This window comes from Trichogramma pretiosum, unplaced genomic scaffold (assembly GCF_000599845.2).
Source record: "Trichogramma pretiosum strain Unisexual culture from Peru unplaced genomic scaffold, Tpre_2.0 scaffold9, whole genome shotgun sequence".
Lineage (NCBI taxonomy): Eukaryota > Metazoa > Arthropoda > Insecta > Hymenoptera > Trichogrammatidae > Trichogramma > Trichogramma pretiosum.
This window is the reverse complement of record NW_019641697.1, coordinates 45166-67588: the sequence shown is the minus strand read 5'-3', so window position 1 is coordinate 67588 and position 22423 is coordinate 45166. Positions and strand designations below refer to the sequence as shown.

The 22423-nt window shown below is 41.1% G+C and overlaps 1 protein-coding gene across 1 annotated transcript in view; it reads left to right on the top strand.

Annotated features, from left to right (window-relative positions):
* Positions 1-7482: 7482 nt before the first annotated feature.
* Positions 7483-22423, top strand: part of LOC106651295 (syndetin) — a 42218-nt gene continuing 27277 nt past the window's right edge. Inside the window, exon 1 of the mRNA XM_014369735.2 lies at positions 7483-7747. Coding sequence (XP_014225221.1) covers positions 7593-7747 — 155 coding nt within the window. The 5' untranslated portion in view covers positions 7483-7592. The remainder of the gene's footprint in view (positions 7748-22423) is intronic.

Here is a 22423-nt window from a genome sequence, read left to right as displayed (position 1 = left end):
GCATCCGGGCGCAAGATGATGGCGAGCTTGAGAGCCCTGTTTAGCATACCAACGGGTGCTGCACAATCCCGGATCCTGATGCAGGCTCCTTGAAGCTCCTCAAGGATAACGCCAGGAATAACGGCGCCGGCCGGTCTCGATGGAAGCCGGATCAGCGCCTTGGTCACCGTGTGGTCGGGAACAGAGTGGCGACTGTGCGTCGCACCAGAGATGGCTCTCGTGGAGGCGACGTCCTGGGGCCCCTCAGGCGCGACATGACCCGTCTCGTATAGCCGGCCCCACACGTCCCGACCGACTTCGTCGAAAAGAGCGGTGCTTGCTCTCCTCGATGGCAGCGAGCAGTCGCCCTCTCGAGATGGCGAAATCGGGGAGTCGAGCATCCTCCTTGGCTCGTCCCCGCGCTCTTTAGGCAAGTCTGCGTGCTCGCAAGCACTGCTGACGGAGAGCGGTGATCTCGACGGTCCACCAGTAGACGGGCTCGTGGTGGCGGCGGATCCCTCCTCCGCTGGACATCGACGTGCTGCAGGCTTCGGTGATGTCGGTGACGAGGGCAGACGCCATGTACTCCGGGTACTCGGGCGTCGCTTTCGGGATCCTCACACTGGACAGCCGCTTGAAGAAAGCCTCCTTATCCAGCGTGCGGGCGCTCCATATTTCCGTCTCGGGCCCGCCGAGATTCTGAGAGGTCTGTGTATGCTCAGGTTGAAGGTGATGACTCCGTGGTCGCTGTTCGTAAAGACTCCCCTTTCCACTTGCCACCCCGCCACTCTGGGAGTGAGCGAGTCGCTAGCGAAGGAGAGGTCCATGATGGAGCTGCCCTGTGGACCAGTGAAGGTCGGCGTGTGTCCGGTTTTCAGCAGCATGACGTCCAGAACAGAAAGCGTGTCGAGGAGAATGACACAGTGTGGTTTCGTCTCGCTGCTGCCCCACTCCGTCAACCAGGCATTGAAATCGCCTGCAATGATGAGGGGCCTCTTGCCCTTGGGGCCTCCTCCACTGCGTTGGCCAGCAGAGCAGAAAATTGGGCGTTGGAGAGCCTCGATGGAGCGTTTACGCTCGACCTCTTCAGCGTGGTGAGCATCACGGCGCCGGCCGCGTCGACCTTTCACGACCGTGAAGGTCTCCTCGCTGACTGTGGCGTTGTTGCTGGCGGTAACGACCTGTTCGTGCAGGTGAGGTCCGGTGGCACGCTTCTCCACCGCAGCGTCCTCCGGCGGCGATGTTGGGGGTCGCTTTTTCCTCGTCGAGGACGGTGTGGAGGCAGCTACCACGGCCTCCTGCGAGGAGGGTGCTACCGTGCACTCCATTGTCCTCTGCAGTGCTGCGAAGGCCCAGGTGAGGCAGGAAGAACATCGCTGCAGCAGGATCGCAGGTTTCTTCCTGTCCCTCACGTAACCAGCAAGGCCCTGGATGAGGCCTTCCAGCCTGATCATCGTCTCGCCCTGGTTTCGGGTAGAGAACTCCTTCAGAGAGGAAATAGGGGACGACGGCTGTGAGGAGCGCAGCCACGTCGACATCGGCGTGTTCTCCAGCGGCTCACTGCTCTTGAAGAGCGTCTGTAGGTCCAGCAGCCTGGCAGACATGTCCGTCAGGCTGCGCGGGGATCGTGTCTGAGTTACCAGTCTATATTTCGGCGATCGACACACACACACTAGCGCGAACCACACACCAATAGGCCGAACGCGGGAAAAATCATCTCAACTGTCGCAGCCCAGCAAGCAGTTAAAGAAGCGATTCCCTTCTATTCGGCTACACTGACAAAGTTTAGAACTCACAAGCTGATGCGGCACCACACTGCGCGCGTATGGTGCAGCAACTCGCACTGAAAAAACACCGGTTTCTGGCTCTGAGAGAACAACCAGTACGACGCACAGCTACGCACGTCTGTAGCAGAAAACTTCCGAACTCGCCTACGTCAGTACCTGATAAAACTCATAAATTAATGATGCAATTTTGAATTATCCGATTCAGATTATTCTGTGAAAAGTTATGTGTCTCACCAGAATTTCCACGAGTTTTCCAAGGATTTTCTTGGTCCCAAAAAGGCCCAAAAATGAAAATTTTTGGATGAAATGAACCAGTAGCTCCATACAATACTGGAGTCTGGGCTAATAAAATTTTTATTACTTTATAATTAGAATTTTTTGTATATCATCATGAATACTATTAATTACAATGATGAAGAGCTAGTTTTTGAAAATGTACAGGAGCTCAATAATAGTTCCTTCTGTTCATCGAATGTTCTGCACATTAATATATGAAGTGCAAGGAAGAACATTATTTACTTGGAATCTGTACTAGATACTTTTCGGGCAAAGCCAGATGACATCGTATGCTCTGAAGCGTGGCTCACGGACTCGAACAATTTTTTTTATCTCACAGGGTATGAGAGTTACAACAACGACAGCCGAATAAATAGGGCTGATGGGGTTGTGATCTTCATTAGAGATGGTATATGTTCTGAAGTGATAAATGAGCAATTTGGCGAACTCAAGGTGGTGAGTGCGTTGATCTAACTCTGATGATAGAATTGTAAATAGGACAAAATATCTGTTATATGTTTTCTGCAGACTACAACATATACTTTGAAGTCAACTGCTGCAAATCTATTATGGATTATTTCACAGCGTGACTGCTTATGGCATAATTGGTTGGGGAGGAGTCTACGAGACTGCATTAAGAACACTACAAGGACTACAAGCAAAAAACCGCTGCCAAATTATTGGCAAAAAGCTTCCTCATAAAAAATAGTATCAATAAAAGGCATCGGTTATTAACGTGAAAATTCGTATTTTTAAATGTTGATTCACTGTCTAGAGTCTAACTCCACCTCCTCCACCCACTTCTCCACCTCCTCCACTCACTTCTCCACCCACTCAACACAAATGTCGATGTCGATTTCAAGCCTATCACAGGACTTCCTCTATGAGGAAGCAATAATGAGAATAATCTAAATAAATGATTCTGATCCAGTAAAACCACCCAATCTGCGGCAAGTTTTCGTCACAAAAGCAATAGAAACAGTCCTGTCAGCATAGTTATGAATATGTGGAATTCTCTGAAACTTTTAGTTTTTCGACAAAAAAAATAAATAGAAATTTCCTCTTGGTACACGTACGGGATATGAATTTTTTTGAAAATTTTCACCTGGAAAAAAGAAAAAAGATCGGGCTCACGATAAGGGATGAACAGCGCCTTCAGAAATGAGGGTTGAAAACATTTTAATTTTTTTTTCTTATTTTCCTGTCTATTTTAAGTATTCGATTATAATAAACACTTTTTTTTTGTTTTTCTTAAGGTCCTTTTCTGTATTTTTTTGTACTGAGAAGGAGTAATTGGCATAATATATTATTATAATTTTCACAAAATACTCTCGAAGTCATGTACTTTTACATATATATTTTAGAAATAAATTTTTTTTTACNCCAAAGAAATCTACTTCAAAAACAAAAGTTAAACCAGAAAAGAAAGAAACCCAGAAGTTTTACTCCCATTGGTTTTATTATTTATTCCATAGATAATAAATCTATCGTTCCATAGCAATAATTAATTAGAGATTTTGTTGAAGTTTCATTCTTCACTTAGATTTAAGCCATATAAATGTTTAAATGAATTTTAAAATGATTTAAATGGCGTGGTAGAGTTTCAATAAGTGTTTAAATTTTAGTTGTTCAAACTGTTTTTAAAGTAAATTGATGTCATGTTATAGGGTTTTTGATTCAGACTTTTAACTGTCCAGATAAAAAAAGCAATGATTTCGCAGTTGAAAAAAATATCGTGAATGTCCTCGTTAATTATCCACGCTGATTTCACGTGGATCTTACAGAAATTCCTCGAAGATCAGACATTGATTCCACGTGGATCAAACATGGATCATATAAAGATTCCACCTACGTAAGCCTCGTGGATTTATGAGACATCCGCGTTGATTTTCGATCAACCCATGCGGCTTTCCGCAGAAATCCTCGTAGATATACGGAAATCCTCACGGATATTCGATTATCCACGAGGTTTTTTGTGGTGGAATACTCGTGGATTTTGAGTAAAAAAAATCCTCAGGTGATTCTTTTTTTGATTAAGAATTGTCACTAATTTTTGAAATTATTTACTTAATAATTTAGATAATTTTCAAGATCTAAATAAAATTTATTTACTTACATACTTTAAAAAGTTCCCCAAGACCTGGGCTTGAACCGGTGATCTGTCGGTTACAAGTCTAGCTTCCTACCACTTGAGCTATTCATTGATTATACTATCGAAGCAGTTATATTAATGAAGAGTGTGTATGCATTTTTTTCAAGTTCTTTTAAAATCTTATTATATTCATAGTACCACTATAGAAAAACTAGTTGTACAATATAATCACAATTTTAAAATCTTGCTTTCGCTCTTACTCTGGGTGGGTACTAGGTTAGGATTCGGACTCAGCGATGACTTTCTTCAGGTAGTCGTGATTTTTTGATGATCGCGAGTACCCGAAGAAAGTCATCGCAAAGTTCAGTTCTAACCTGGAGCCAAAAGTAGGCTACCCGGATGATATTCTCACACGAAAAATTTAACTACCTGAAGAAAGACGATTTGGCATGACTTTCAACCGATTTTTTCCAGCAGGGTAATTCAATTATCTTCGCGAATCAGTTCAAAATCTGTGACGATTTACTGACGAGACCTCGCGGATCCTTCGAGCGTTCTCGCGAACAAGTCTGAAATCCACGAGGATTAAACAAAAATCAACGTAGATTATTCAATTATCCTCGTAGATCCGTTGAAAATACTCGGTGATGCACCGTCAAAACCTCGCGGATGTTTCGAGGGCGTGCTCGCGAACAAGTCTAAAATCCACGAGGATTGAAAAAATATCAACGTGGATCAGTTGAAAACCCGCGGCAATCGTATTTTTTTCAAACCATGATCGATCTACGCAGAATCCCTGTACGATCCACGTGGATATCCATGCAATTATTTTCAACTGGATTATTATAATTTTATAAGGTAATAGGTGTTTAATAGAACATAACTTCTTATCTGTCTGGGTATTGGTACAATCACTCTGTTCTTGGATTTGACTTGAACAAAATTTTGTTTTAATTTTACTTTTAACGGTTATTCTTAAACAGCTGTTTCATTTTTTAAAATAATTGTATTTTTTTATTTAATTTTTGAAGTTAAAATTTTTTAGGTAGGTTGGGTATAATGAGTGATTCCGTAAAAATCGTACGTACGAGGTACACCACACGAGCGCGCGCGATAATCGTAGAAATAACACGCAGATTGCTCTGCCTGTACAGCTGTGCTCCCTTTTTTTTCATTTTTCATTATTTGCTGAAATTAAATCATTAAAGTACTGTTTCGATCAATCCTTCAGTTCTGAAAAAGTGTACGTGACCCTGATGCTATTGCTCAATTGGTACTCTCTAAAAATTACGACCGGTTACCAAAAATACTACTCACCAAAAAATGCAAAAAATTTAACACGAAAGTATACGATATAGGCTCAAGGATCTCAGTGCAAAATCCAAATCTTGGAGTTTTAACCCACTTGAAAATAATTGCATGGATATCCATGTGCACTATCCACGAGGATTAGTTATCCACGTGGATCATACAGGGATTCCACGTGGATTATACAGAGATTCCACGTGGATAGAACATCTTTTGAAAAAATGCAATCACCTCGAATTTTGAACTGATCCACGAGAATAATTGAATAATCGACGTTGATTTTTGTTCAATCCTCGTGGATTTCAGACTTGTTCGCGAGAACGCTCGAAGGATCCGCGAGGTCTCGTCAGTAAATCGTCACGGATTTTGAACTGATCCGCGAGGATAATTGAATAACCCTGCTGAAAAATCGAAAGTCATGCCAAATCGTCTTTCTTCAGGTAGTTAAATTTTTCGTTTGAGAATATCATCCAGGTAGCCTACTTTTGGCTCCAGGTCAGAACTGAACTTTGCGATGACTTGCTTCGGGTATTCGCGATCATCAAAAAATCACGACTACCCAAAGAATAATAAGATATTAAAAGAACTTGAAAAAATGCATACACACTTCTCATGAATATAACTGCTTTGATAGTAGGGTTTAATGTGTGATTCTTAAAAATGGACGTGTGACGACAAGGACATTTTTGACTGTTTTTAAGCTGAAGCTTTTGTAATATGTTTTTTTAATGATGAATAATGTATGTTGAAGGTAGAAGTTATTTATGTCTAACTATTTTGAATATTCAAGTAGCGTCTATTCCCGATTTTCAACTGCCTACAGGCTGGGACATCAAAAACTGGCTTTTCAGTACAATCACCCACATAGTGATTTAGCGAGACAATTAATACCCGTACAACTTACACCTTACCTTAAAGCATGCACTTTTAATCATCATGACGAATTTTCGTTCGGGTGAACTTATATGACAATACTTGATGATTACCGTGCCAATTCATAAGAAAATAAAAAGCTATGTATGAAAAAATCGATCCAATCTAATCTAATAATATCTAAATGATTAAATCAATTTTTAGAAATAAATTTAATAAATAATCGAATTAAAGTTAAATTTCACAGTTTTTCAGTGAATTAGTTCAATCGCAAGGATTCAACATGCTGGAAACATTTATTTGCAGTAAAAATACAAATAAATATTTTGAAAAAGATTATCTTGATAACAAAGATAATTTGATAACTTTTGAGTTGCAAAAATTATCAGAATTTGTTGAAACAGATGAAATCATATTGAATTTGGAGTCATTAAAAAAATTTCAAGACATGATTCGGAGAAAAATGTTGTTTTTGATATCAAAGAAACAACATGAATTAAAAATCCACATCAATAAAGTACTGTCACTACAAGTTTATTTAAAAAAAATTTTGAGTCTTTTTGTATCTTGCAGAAGTAGTTTTGATACCATACATATAAAATTAACAAATTGGTGCATAAAAATTCTTTATTTTTATAAAAAACATGCTCTTTTACTTCAGTTGATAAACATAATTGTAAGGATTAAAGATTTGGTAAGTTTTTAAAATAATTTTGATTATAAAACGTGATGTAAAGTTCTAATTTTGTTTGCAGTATTCTATGGAAACAGATTTACAATCAATTCTCTTAAGAGAAGATTTTCCTCAAGCTATTTCTTGCCTCACCATTTGTAAAAATAATTCATATAAATTGAAGCTGTACCGTTGCATTATAATTATATACAAAAATTTAGAAGATGTATTGGAACAAATAGAAGAGAGATTGGATTATTCGTTAATGAAAATGTGTACAGATTTTGAATTTAAAAATTATTCAAAAATTCAAACTGCTTATAAAATTTTAAATAAATCTACTGTTGCAATTGATCAGTTGCAAATGCATTTTGTTGCTACAATTCACAATGTATCGCTTAATGCTGTTGCAGAATATTCAACTAATAAATCGTCGAATTTGTATGGCGATTTATGTAAGTGTGTACCATCGTCTAGTTTCATTCAATGCCTGATGAAATTGTGTGGTTCACTTTTAAATGTTGTGAAATCTTACTACTCTATTCATGAACTTTATAACCATAATCACATAACTTGTAAATGTTGGAAAATAATTGATGAAAGTATGATAACTAATGAATACATTTCCAATAAAATGAATAAAGGATTGTTAAAAGTAAGTAATGAAATCGAAAACAAGGTTATTACTTTTTTGGAGGAGTGCCAATTAGAAATGCTTCAATTTGAAGATATTTTAAAAGGATTTACTGGAATTAAAAGGTATTATGATTGTTGACTCAATTCTTGATAATGGAAACTATATATGTTTATTCTTAATTATCTCAAGTATTTAGCCGTACGCATAAGTTCTATAAAATCGACTACATATTGTATTGTATTGTATATTGTATTATGCTCATATGTAACTTTTTTTAATTTATAGTGCGTTTGGACCCAGTTTAGGGTATTCACACTTACTTTATTTTTTTTTGTATTAAAAGTATTTGAGCAGATGTAATTACATGAAATAGGTATAAAAATTTGTTGATAGAGTAAAAGAAGCCGGTGCGGAGATTGTTTTTCTTTTTTATGTGGTTGATGTGAAGAATTGTGAAGGTTAGAGTGATTTGCGTTGTGATATTAGTGAGAGCGTTTCGGGATATGGTTTAGACGGTGATCTGACATGGCGCTAGAAAGGCGAAGATGCTGGGAAAATTAATATAGCAGGTGTAGTGAAGAATCGAGCGGACGTAGCACTTGTAAAATGTACTACTTACTATGTAGTAGTTGTAATATGTGTAAAGTATGAAGTCGATGGTGGCATTGCCTGGTTTTACGTTGATCCATTTGTTTTTGAGGATCTTGCAGGTATTCCACACTTGCGACGGGTTTGATCCAAAGTTCAGGCTTGCGACGAAAGCTTGGAAACATTTTTTTTTTTTTGCGGTTCAGTAGGGATCTCATCATAGCTCGCCGCTTATTGAAATCAATAAGGTCCGTCAGCTTCAGCGAGTGCTAGTATTTTTCGAGAGCTGCAGTTTGAAGTCGTTTAGCCCGATCGCATTCATAATCCCACCATGGGACTGGATTTATGTGTTTTCTTTTGGAGACGCACTTTGGCTTCGGTATGTGCTCGCATATACCGCTATGATTGTCGCCAAGAATCTGTCGTACTTGCGATTGGTCTCAAGACTGTCATAGTCACCGCGCATAAACTCATTATATTTTTCTTCAAGAGAAATTCAGATCTCGAGCCTGTTGGTCCGTATTGAGTTGATTTTGTATCTTTTTTGTGTATAGATGTTTGCGTAGAGTGCTGTTTACGAATACAGGGCGATAGTCAGAGCCCTATAGGTCTTCGTTGATCGATGTACTTAAGAAGTCCTTGATGTCTTGCGACGAACACACGTCGAAAGTGATATTTGAAGCTCCGCACGGCGGCTTCCCACAAACCGCCGAAGTGTGGCGCCCTGGGAGGAATGAACCTCCAAACTGTGCTTCTCTTCTGCAAACGATTGCTTGCACGCTCGAGAAGAGGCGAGCTTTTAGAGAAGAGTTCACGTAGCTCCCTCGATGCTCCCTTGAAGGTAGTGCCATTGTCAGAGTAGAGCACTGCAAGAGGCACTGAAGTCCTTGATGTCTTGCGACGAACACACCAGGTCCAAGTTGGATGCATAGTTTCGTCGCAAGTCCACAAAGGTGCTTGTCTCAAAATTGTGCAAAAAGGCTCAGGTCGCTGCTATCATAGCATTCGCAGTTCCATAAAGTGTGGTGGGTGTTGAAGTCGCCCATCAAGATGTTGGCATAATTTCCTTCTGCAACGTTCAATAGGCGATTCCACTCTTCTTGCTTGAGTTGGATATCAGGAGGGCGGTAGAACACTATTATATCCAGGACTGGAGTGGTATCTAGAATGCGAAGGCCGCACAATTCCACCGTTTCATGAATGCTTTTTATGTTGAGTTCCGCGGATACCAGACTGTTACGAACCCAGATGGCGACTCCACCGCAGTGCTGGCGCAGCCGATCTTTTCTTAGTTCTAGGGCTTCTTTTCTTAGCTCCAGCAATTTAGATTGAATACTGCGAGAGTTCCGAAAAAAATTTTTTAGTGTCGACGAAGAGCGTGGATCCATTATGAAGCTCTTCATAAGTTTGTTTTTTTCTTTTGAAGTTCACTGATTGAGTTGCAAGAGCTGTCGCTCATTTGGTCTGAAGCGTCTTAATTGGATATCTTCCTGATGATTCTTGTGAGCCCAGCCTCTAAGTTTATACACTTTATATTTAGCTTGGTGTCTCTGGGCATGAGCTTCAGTCCTTCGGCGTCCTCAGTGAGCTCGTTCGCCAGTGGGAGAATTTTCGGAGCTCCATGAGATGTACACAAAAAATCGATGAGTTTATCGGTGCTCAGAGCATATTGAGAGCTTTTTTTTAGATGTCCAAGATAGACAGTTTATCGATCCGTGGCTTAAAACGTTTGGCCTTGGGTCTATCGAAGTTGCTTGGGAGTGGAAAAATTCTCCATGTTCTAGTTAGCATTTAATTGAGACTGTTTTTGCATAGGGATAGATGGTGATGAGGCTGGTCTGTTCAGAGAAGCCGGAGCTATGGGCAAAATAGCCTCCTTGTTTGGTGTAGCGCTTGCGGCAGCTACAGTGATGCTGAGAGGAACGGCTCAACAGCGGAGTCCGTAAAAGCAGCCGGACGATCAGAGTGGACTCAAGCTGGGTCCTCCTCCTCGACCACGCTCCCGCAGTGCTTTCTAATATGACCCTCCTCATTGCAGATCAGTTTCTTGGAGGAGAGGTACACAACGTATGTTAAGTTGTAGAGCTGGACTTCTAATCGAGGGGAAATCATAGCCACGTCACCTGGCCTGACTTACATTTGCCGTCTGAAGCAGCATACGTGATCGTAGTCCGAACTCTTCAAATCTGATCGGACCAAGGAGATAGAAGACACTGGAATGATGTTTAATTTTTTCAGCTCTTCGACGATTATTTCGTGGGTGATCTCAGGGCTGACGTTGGATAAAATGATGCACTTGGCGTTAGATATTAAGGGTCTGATAGTAAGCTTGTGCCCTTCGAAATCAATGGTTTGGTCTGAGAGCTCGCGCACAAAGGCTTTATCGCTTGTGACGGGGGTCACAGTCGTAAGGATAGGCAACCCCCGCTCGCGCTACACATAAAAAGCGTTATGGCGATGAGATACCATGCCGGCCAAGCGAGTAGCGGGCATATTGAGTTGGTGCTTTCAGGCCAAGAAATAGTGCAGCTGAGCAGCAGAGCCGAGACCAAGATCGACAACGAATATTATCACGAGTCAGCAGCATGATGCGACACGACAATGCGACGGTGTGCAAAAATAGGCCACTTGCCGCCATCTCGCGAGCGCCGGCGGGCACGTGCCGGGCCAGCGGAGCAGATGCAGGACAGGCAGTAACCACCGAATCCTCGAGCAGTGATCGTGCGAACCAAAGAAAAAGTAAGAGGTTAACTCTTAAAAAATAAAAAAATTGAAAATAAAAGTAACGCTGCGAGTGTAGTGTTCAGTGTCCGAGAGAAAGGATACGTTTAGGTCCTATTAGGTGGTTGCACTTGATTTGTAAGGGCAAGTCAAGCTCACGTGTATCACTGCGTGTCGAAGCTACGGCAAGTGCTTGTTCCGTCCGAGAACGCTCGGCCAAGATCATCGTTGTTGCTGTCAAGGTGCAAGCTGCTGGTATCATCGAGAGCTCGAAGAACGAAGAGCGTCGCCAAGTAAAATTTAGAAAACATTATTAATTAGGAAGTAGCTTAGTCAGTTGCGCGCGTGTGTACTGGTGTGGTTGTGTGTGTGCTTTCCACGCGTACTGCGTGGTGTGTCGTGCCACGTTGAGAGACGCCATTTAGTGTGCGCTCACGCGTGTGTGTATTGGCGTGCATCGTCGCATACGTGTGGATCGGTTCGTTTCGGCTCGTTGCACGTGTGGTAGATCTGCGCCATTTTTTGTTTTCATCGCGCACGTGGCGAATAGGCGCCACTACTCGTTTTCCATCGTGACTCGCGTGGCACCGGCCATCTCGCTTTGGAGGCGCCGCAAATCGCACGTGTGTTCCGTGTGGGGCATCAAGACTCGCATGCGTGTATTAGCGTGCATCGCTGTATACGTGTGCGTGTCTAACTGTGCCACGGCGCACGTGTGGTGAGCATCGACCAGACGGGCGAGCGCGTAGTAGGGGAGAGGCGGGTAAGTGGAACATGGCTGGTAACCGTGTCACCCCCATAAAAAATGCAATTTTCAACTTAAAATTATGAAATAAATTTTTTCATAGTCCTTTCATCATTTATGATATTTGTACGAAAAAAAATTTTCAAAATCCATTTTTTTTAACAAAAAAAAAATTGTTGAAAATTTTTGACTAAAAAATCCAATATAACCAATATTTCAACTGAGTAGCAAAACGATTAAAAACATTTTTTTGCTTTTGAAATTTATATCACTAGAAAGCTAGGAGCTTGAACTTTAATTTCCTTTTTTTTTAATTCTTCTACGATTAATATTAAAAAAGTTATTAACAAAATAAAGAAGGTACTCAAACCGGGCGCGAGGGTCACCTTCCGTCGGGCACCAGTGTCACATGACGACCTATCAATAACCCATTCACGTCGAGAATAATGAAATTTTTTGTTCGTGATCGACGCGATTTTTTTTTATATTTTGAAACGCAAAAAGATTTTGCGCATACATAATTTCATGTAAAATTTAATGCCCTTTCAGAATCCGGGCTCAAATTTAAGATTTGATGCTTCGTCAAAAAGTTATGGTTGTTTAAACAAAAACAAACGTAAAAATTTGCGCGAAAAATCAACTTAAAGAAATTTTTTCCAAGTGTTGCAGTATAAAATTCGAGGTATAAATATGATGAGAGGTAATTATGGATGTAGAAGTACCGTAAGGAATTTTCCTAAATTTTTTTAGCTACTTTTTCTAACAAAATGGCGTCCCTCAAGTGAAATGTTTATAAAAAACCAAACTTGATTTTTATCTTGAAAACTATTGGGTTTAGAGAAAAAGTTTATAGAACAAAAAAGTCTTAAAATTTATCAAAGAAAAGCCCCAAATTTTTTCAGAATTTTCGGAGACGATTGTCAATTTTCCGACAATTCGTCGAGTGCAATCTCTTAAAAAAATCTCAAAAAATTCTGAAAATATTTGAGAATGTTTCTCGATAAATTTGGAGACTTATTTATTCCATAAACTTTTTCTCTAAACTTCATTGTTTTTGAGTAAAAAAATATATTATTCTACACATATATGTATTTTTTGCATGATGATATACATGACACTCGTGCCCGACTCCTATGGCACAATTCCCGGCCATTGAAAAAAGACGGGCAATTGTGACAAATTTTTTGAAATTCAATAAAAAATAGAAATTTCATTGTAATTTTTTAATTTTAATATATGTTATAGAGCTTGAGCTCCCCTTTGCAATGATCGTTTCAGATTTGAAAAATTTTAAAAATTCGCTTCAGGAAGCAAGTTTGAAGTTATGGTGTCACTCATGCCCGTCTCTCCCCTATATGTAAAACTCGAGTGCAGCGTTAAGCTTCGGTCACGATAGTGTTTGTGGAACAGCGAAACGAGTGGAGCTAATTTATCGATTGTTGCCGAGAGCAAACCACGGGCCCTGTGCAGCCAAAATCGACTGATCCTTTTCTGAATAAATTGGATAGTAGTAATTAGCATCAAAATCATTGTCATTGTTATTTGTCGGATTTTGAACCCGAACCCGTTCTTCCAGGTAGCGACATTTGACGGTAAGTCGGTGACGCAAGTCGGTGCTCGCGACCCGATTGACGACGGCCCAGACCCCTCTTTGTATGAGGTAAGACAAAAGTGCTCGAGCTTGCCCGTGAATAAAATAGACGACGAAGGAACGAGCAGGGGCAGTTGGCTCCCCCAAGTCCGCCTCGTTGCACGCTTAAATAGATGCATACGCGGTTCATTGAGATGCGAGAGAAAAAACGCCCCTTTTTTGCTGCACTATAGAGCCAACAGCGACGGCGTACGAGTGAATTGAAATTCTGTTTATTGAGTCCAAGATGATAGCTTCTTTATCTTGTTTATTGTTTACGTTGCTAGTCGGTGAGTTCGTTGAGTGAGCCATTTCATTTGATGAAAGGCGAAAATATTTCGTTGTTTCCTTTTATTGACCAGATCCTCCTGTGTAATGTCGAGGTGGAGTACATAGTACGTCCGAGGATCTCTACGCGTCGTGCGCAGTTGTCCCAGGATAAGTACACCGACGGAAATCACAGATACGAGGCACTAAACTTCACAGCACGAGACCGGTCAAAAATAGGTGTTAACTTTAAACAATTTATTTTTTCTCCTCCTCTGCCCGAAAGCTCGTTTTTCTTCCCTATTTACAGGGAAGAAAGTGGCACTTTTAATCCCTGTTGACATGCGCACTAACGTCTCTAGCGTCGTAACGCTAACCTCAACTGTCGTATCTCGGACGTTCGTGTGAGTTGTGTGCGACTAGAGTACCGAGACTCGAGCATTTGGCCGTGTGCTGTGCGTGTTGTATGAGGTTAATTTGTGTTAACACTCTTATCAAATTTTTAAAGTATTACCTGTTTGAGTTTAAGTAACAGTGTGTTATCATACTAAAAAAGTTAAAAATGACTGATCGAGATAGCTCATTCGATAAAAATTTCGACGAGGAAATTATTATTCGAAATTTCGAAGCTGAAAGTAAATTAATACTTAACGATCTCCTGCCACAGAAGTCCGCGGAGAGGTATAATTTAACTTATCAAAAATTTCTTAAATGGCAGAGAAATAAGAACACAATTTCTATGGCTGAGAATGTTCTGTTGGTTTACTTCAAAGATCTCGCAGCTAATTTAAAACCGTCAACACCTCGGAGCCGATGGTCAATGCTGAAAGCAACTTTAAAAATACGTCATAAGTTATGACTCATAACATTGATTTGGATGATTACAAATTACTGAAGTCTTTACTTACAAGGAGACCACATGAGATGCGGGTCACCAAATGTCCTGAAAATTTTTTTCTGGTCTGCTGGTACCTAATAATGAAGTCCCCTATGCTTAGTTTGATCCAATGGGCCTTAGGGCCCATTTTAAAAATCATTCTCTTATTTATTGAAAAATCTTTGTGATTATCTAACTCGTAACAGGACATTTTAAACGAAAAATTGCATAATGCACAAGTCTTAGAATTAGTCAAAGAATACATTTGAAATTTTTCAGAATTTTTGAAACCTGCTATCACTTATTTTCAAAGGCCCAAATTTGACGCGCTTTTACGATTTTCTTAAGAATTTCAGAGACCTTCGAAAGTAGGTGATAGCAAGTCTCAAAAATTCTGAAAAAATTCAAATGTATTCTTTGACTAATTCTAAAACTTGTGCATTATGCAATTTTTCCTTAAAGATGTCCTGTTACGAGTTAGAAAATCACAAATATTTTTCAAAAAATTAGAAAACGATTTTTAAAATAGGCCCTAAGGCCCATTGGATTAAATTAAGCATAGTGGGCTTCATTAATAGGTACCAGCAGACCAGAAAAAAATTTGGTGACCCGCATCTCATGTGGCCTCCTTGTTAGTCAAAAGTCGCGAGGATACGTCGCAAAGACATCAAAAGTATTTACAGCTACTGAAATAGATAATTTCTTGAAAAGTGATGATTTAATCTACTTAAGTACTGCGACGGACGGCTGACCCCGGGGTGGAAGAAAGCAGCAAATCACCTGCCGTCGAATAAATTTCTATAGGACCACCTTACCTGGTCGAGTACTCCCAGAGGGGATATTGGGCCCGTCGTCAGTGCGAGCTTGCTGTAGACTCGCTGGCTTACCGTTAACCTCCTGCAACTGATGCTGAAATCCGAGAAAAAGAACGGTCGCGAAATAACTAGGCTATGGTGTCGATTAAATGTGCTGCTTTATTTAATCCAAGGCCCAACTGGCCGAAAAACCACTTCAAATTGCCCAACGGGCGATATCTTACAATAATACGCGACGAGGCACAAGTTCGACTCGACTTTACTTCCGACTTTGCCCACCAGGGGCGCGCTCGGCGCTCGCGTCTACCGTATCTCGTGATATGAGCTTAATCGACCGAGCCAATATGGCCGCTGCGCGCGCGATCTATGCGACGATGTTGAGTGCACGTGTACCGACGCGACGTGGCACTCGCGCCGTGGTCTCGATGATGCGTTTTATACTTTGTCGCGGGCGATCCGCTCTGATGTCACCGGCACGGCTTTTCACGTACTCACGCACACCAATACAATGCTGGCTGCGTATCGCCGCTGCGATACTTGTCAGCCGAGCTCGAACACACACGCAATCACACGCTCACGACCCGGCAGTCGCGTCGACCAACGACTCGCAGATAATCTTAAAAACTAACCCCAATTCTTCGGCGCCTCGGCGTTGGATCGGCTCCTTTCCTTACTGGCGTTCGGCCCTCGTCCGGGCGTCGATGGTCACGTACGACGGAGCTGTGCGTTCTTGCGCCCACGTCTGGGCAACGATGTCCAACGACGTACGCACGTGCGCACTCACTTGCACGGGCCCTACTGGGCGACACTCACACGGGTGCACTGACTTGCACGGGCCCGGCTGGGCGAGAATTGCCGTTCTGGCCAACTCTTTCACGGGCACGCACTACAACTAGCCCTCCTGGGCGAGCTCGCACTTGTACTTCTGCGTCGGCTTTATTCGTGCCGTCTTCCACGAGCACAGTCCGCGGTGGCTTTATACTTTTCTACTCTCGCACTTGTGACTTGCGATAACCTCCAAAACTTTGCGATGGCTGCCGTGTATCTCACGTGTCTCCGTGTTGCTTGCTCGAGCTATTCTGCCGCGATCTATTGCGCGTCGACACGTCTGCTCACGCGCAGTAGTCTATCTCTCTCGCACGCGTACGCCGCCGCACGTGCCGAAACGTCGTTGCCTGCTGCTGCCCCTGCTGCTGTTCTTCTTGACCTGTAAGTCGCGAAAACATACACACACACACATGCTCGCGCGACTTATGCTCAAATTCACGGCGCGACGCTTATGTGCCTTGTGCCCCGTCACAGTACAAAGGTATGTTTATGTAAAAATTTTAATTAGACTCTTGAAATTTTTTAACTCAACAACTACAATTTCCTTCATTGCTTACAGGTAATTCTTATTTTTGGCATTTGTGGAGCTATGAGGTGTAAGGAAATAGTCTATTTGAGGCAAGGTGACGTAGAAGACAATGGAAAAGAATTTGTAATAACTATCAAAGACACAAAGAATTACTACCCACGCATTTTCATAATTGGTGCAAAATTCTACAATATTGTAAAAAAATATGTTACTTTAAGGCCAAAAGAACAATTTTCAGATAAATTTTTCATATGCTATTCAAAAGGCAGGTGTACTCAACAGAATATAGGTAAACACAAGATTGCTGATGTTCCAAAAACAATAGCGTTATACTTGAATTTACCAGAACCAGAGTTGTACACAGGGCATTGTATGAGACGCACATCAGCAACATTGTTATCTGATTCTGAGGCCAATTTGAACACTGTGAAACAGTTAGGAGGATGGAAATCAAGTTCTGTAGCAGAAGGCTACATAGAAAATTCAAAGTTGTCTAAGCAGAAAATTTTTCAGCGAATTACCAATCAGAATAATGAACCTATAGCTCACTGCAGTAAGAATAATCCTTACACATTGTCAACTGCTAATGAAAAGCAAAAAGCGAGGAATAAACATAATGAAGATGAATCAAGTAAAACTAAAAAAATGAATAGTCATCATAAACAGCCTCGTACATATAGTACAAATAAAAACTCTTATAGTGTAAAAATTGATAGCAAAGCTATTTCTAATCCTAATTCAGCTAATTCTATGCCAATTGAAACTGATTTTACGCCAAAGTCAGCTATTTCTAATACAAATCTAGTTATTTCTACGCCAATTCCAGCTACTTCTACGCCAAACTCAGCTACCTCTATACCAAATCCATCTGCAGCAAGAGACAGTGAAAATAGTACAAAAAAAAAACTCAACTTGAGTGATGATGACGATGGATTTGGTAACTTATCAATTATAGTTCATAATTCAGCTGACTCAATGAATAATCCACCTCAAAAATATCTTAATGGTCTTCATACCTTGAAATTGAAGAGGTGTAAAATAAATCAACTCTTAATTGTACAGCAGTATTTATCCAACGGCCGTGAGAGCCGGACGTGTTTACCTACGCTCACAGCTCGTTCACAACATAAACTTTCAATAATGTACTGCGAGATAATATAAACTTTAAACTCAGTGAAACTATACCAACTTTCTTACACTAAAACCACAGAACTAAAAATCGGGTACAGGCCGAAATGGCCTTGAGCCCTGGTGACTTGCGGTCCCAGAAAGGTGACCCTGGTGGGCTGAATGACACTGAAAATACGGTCGCTTGGACTACTAGGTACAATAAAAAAAGGAGTCTAGTTAGCCCTGAGAGCCAAAATTCAAGTACAAAACGCACCAAGCAGGCGCACCTCAAAGATTACTGGTTAAACGCCATACCAACAGAGAACAAATTTGCCTTGTTGGAAGAAACTGAGGATAATCAAAACAACGGCGCTGGAAATCCATCGACTCCTGTAGCCGTGTTGAAAGCTCCCCCGATCTTCGTAAACATGGTCGAGAATATCCGCCCGCTCGAAGAGCTTTTAAATGAAGTAGCCAAAAAAAGCTATACCTTGAAAATCGTCGGTGATAAAAAAGTAAAAATTCAGCTCTCATCATCAGAGAAGTACCTACCTGTTGTTGAAGAACTAAAAAAGAAAAAACACAATTCTATACGTATCAAAGAAAAGACGACAAAGGCTACAAGGTTGTCTTGAGAAACATGCATCCATCGGTTGAATTGGAAGACATCAAAAAAGAAATTGAATCGAAAGGGCATAAAGTCCTAAAAACTAGTAATATTCGGCATCGAATCACAAAAGCACCGTTACCTCTGTTCTACGTAGAGCTCCAAATGAGAGAGAACAACAAAGAAATCTACCAGTTGAATAGACTACTAAACACAGTCGTCTCCTTTGAAGCACCAAGAAAAAACAGAGACTTACCACAGTGTTACAGATGCCAAGAGTGTTACGGCTGGAGAGCCAATTTATAATAAATAATATCTATTGATTTTATTCTGGCTGGTGACAACGAGGGAAAGTATATATGATGTTAGTTATTTGTGTGGTGTGGTAGTAGTCGTTATTATTTGTTATAATAAATTACAATGCAATTTCATTCATCCATTCAGATACAAAAGTTTAACTTACACCTAGGCTTACTCAACTAATTAAAAATAATATTCATAAGCCTGGTGGACGATTCTCGGTGTAGATCATGGCTCACTCTGCAACTGGTTGGCTGGCGTTCCTGGTTGGCTGCACTGCACTAACTGCACTAGTCTCGATTACAATTACACTCCGCATTGGACTCGCGGCACAATTTAATACAAGTCTAAATGATATAAAATCGCGGTACAAAGTGACGTGAGCTCTGCCCACCGAATAAGTTGATAGTCGAATCGCACAGAGGCCTCCGTGGGTCCTCAATATATACTGCTAAATTTCGCATGCAAAATTAAGAGAAAGTACCTGTCAGCACCTGCTCATCCGTGAGAACCTGACGACAGCTTTTTGCTAATTTTTACGAGTTCATTGATCTTCCTGCTGATCTGACATCGCCTCACATTTAATCAATGCTCGATATGGCGTGTCTATTTCACACCTTTGTAAGAGGTGTGGATTTCGATGTTCTTTTCATAGAACTCGATGTTTTTACCAATTTTATAGCTTTGTTTTCTACTTAGCTTGATGTCGTCAGATCCCGTAGATCGAGGCTAGCGCGTTCGCTCGCAGAGTGAAATCTCATGTTTATCGTTATTTGAATATACATTATTTTTAAGAATATTATAATTGTTTATAATAAAATAAGGGTGACGTGACAAGAGCATGGACACACCAAGAACTACTGTCATAAACTCCCAGTATGCGTGAAGTGTGCTAAAAATCACCTGCCAATAAATTGCCCAATAAAAGATAAAACCAATCAAGTTATCTGTGCAAATTGCGAAGGAAATCACACAGCAAGTTATAAGGGCTGCCCAGTTCGCAAGGAATTGCAGCGTAAGCTACACCCGTCTACTCATCAAAAAAATCTGACACATCAAATGTGGAACCTCATGGGCCCAGAGTATTCTCTGACGGTATTACCCGACCGAATATATCTTACGCGCAGGCAGCAAATAGGCAAACACAAGCACACAAACAAACAGACACAGAACAATCGAGCGACGAAAAATCAGTTGACCACGTTCGTAGCAAAAATAAATTAGAAAACATGATTGAAAATCTTATGACAAAAATAGACTCTATGCTAAATCTAATAATGCACTGCTAAGTAAATTATCATGCCAAACGAACTAAAAATATCGTTATGGAACGCAAATGGTCTAAATCGCAGATGTTTAGAATTGAAAGTTTTCTTAATCCAGCATGATATTGATATCATGCTTATCTCAGAGACCCGACTCACAGCTAAAAAATATATTAAAATTCCCAACTATTGTATATATAAAACTAACCACCCAGATGGCAGCGCCCATGGTGGAACAGCTATCATAATCAAAAGGCAAATAAGGCATTTCGTAAACGTGAAACACTGCGAGGACTATCTACAGGCAACGAATGTCACAATTTTAGACCGACATGGACCAGTAACAATATCGGCCGTCTATTGTCCACCAGGTTTTGCGATTCCTCGGGACAGTTTTTCGGCATTTTTTCAATCTCTCGGCCACCGATTTATCGCCGGTGGTGACTTTAATGCTAAATATCAACGTTGGGGCTCACGATCAGCGACGCCGTCACCGAGAGGCAGACAGCTGTACGAGGCGATGCGTGTCAATAATTTATTTCCTATCTCGACTAGAAAACCAACATACTGGCCTACTGACAGAAATAAATTGCCGGACTTAATTGATTTCGCAATAGCCAAGGGAATTGATAAGAAGCACTTCATAGCGAACACATGTCTTGATCTGTCATCTGACCACTCGCCAATACTTATAAATTACCACTCGCAGATACTAATTAATACAAAAACTTCTCAAAAAATCGACTGGGTAAAATTTCAAGAGCACTTAAAAAATCACACAAAGTGTAATATTCCCCTGAAAACGTCAACAGATATTGAAACAGGAGTAAAAACCCTGTATAATAATATTGAGTGTGCTTTAAACCAAAGCACCACAAAAGTTCAAGACAAACCGAACCCAATGTACATTCCAAATCATATCAAAATCAAAATTGAACAAAAACGAAAACTCAGGAAAATTTGGAGAAACTCAAGATCACCTTACGACAAACTGCGACTCAACAAGGCCATTAAGGAATTGAAAGAGATGCTTGTTATAGAGAGAAACACTGCCGTCGCAAAATACCTACTCAACCTTAGTTCAACGGAAAAAACTGACTATTCATTATGGAAAGCCACTCGCTCCATAGATAGACCTGAAAAGTTCAACCCGCCAATTAAAAAACCACCCGGTGACTGGGCGAGAACAGACGCGGAAAAGGCCAGCACCTTCGCGATCCACCTAACCGAAGTATTCAAGCCCAATGATAGAGTGATCTCCGAAGGATCGGAGGCTGAACTTCTGACCTGCCCACAACGAGCTGTACAGTGCAACAACATTATACAAGCGGCAACACTAAAGGAGGTAGTGTATATAATAAAAAATATAAAAAAGAAAAAAGCCCCAGGACATGACAACATCGCTGGCAGAATAATTAAGGAGCTCCCTCTCGTAGCAGTAAGACTCCTTACTATTATAATAAATGCGTGCCTCAGGCTCCACTACTTCCCTGCACAGTGGAAAGCGGCACAGATAATTCTTATCCCAAAACCAGGAAAAAGCATTGAACTGGTAACATCCTACAGACCAATTAGCCTCTTGCCAGTCTTCTCCAAAATTTTGGAAAAAATAATCTTGGCCAGACTGTACCCAATTATTAAATCAAAAAAACTAATTCCGAATCATCAATTTGGCTTCAGAAGTCAACACTCCACGATCGAGCAAGTAAACCGTATCACCGCAACAATCCAGGGGGCATTGGAGAAAAAGAGCTACTGTGCTGCGGTATTCTTGGATGTCGCACAGGCTTTCGACAAAGTGTGGCACGCAGGGTTGCTGCACAAACTTGAAGTAACGTTACCCAGTGGCTTGTATAAGCTGCTGCAGTCGTACCTGAGTGACAGAGTCTTCCGCACTAAGCACAATGAGGAAGTATCAAGTTGGTGTCCCATAAATGCAGGAATTCCTCAAGGTAGTATTTTAGGCCCTACGCTGTACCTCCTGTATACAGCTGACATCCCCGAAATGCCTGGCATTACGGTAGCAACCTACGCGGACGATACCACTGCTCTCGCATCGCACAAAAATGTCTACACAGCGACACTGAGGCTCCAGAACTATCTATCCAAATTACAAGAATGGTTCAAAACATGGAGAATCCATGTAAATGAGCGAAAGTCAGTGCATGTCACTTTCACTCTTTGCAAAGAAAAAAGTCCACCCGTAACTATAAATGATACCTTGATCCCCCAACGCGATGAAGCAAAATACCTGGGCATGCACTTGGACAAAAGGCTCACTTGGAGAAGTCATATTTGGACAAAGCGAAAACAACTGGACATGAAACTGAGAAGCATGTACTGGCTCTTGGGCAGGAACTCACAGTTAACACTTGAAAATAAGATTCTCGTCTATAAATCCATACTCAAGCCTGTTTGGACCTACGGTATTCAACTTTGGGGTCTCGCATCTAAATCGAACATCGATATAGTAGAGAGATTTCAAGCCAAGACGCTGCGACGAATGGTGGACGCAC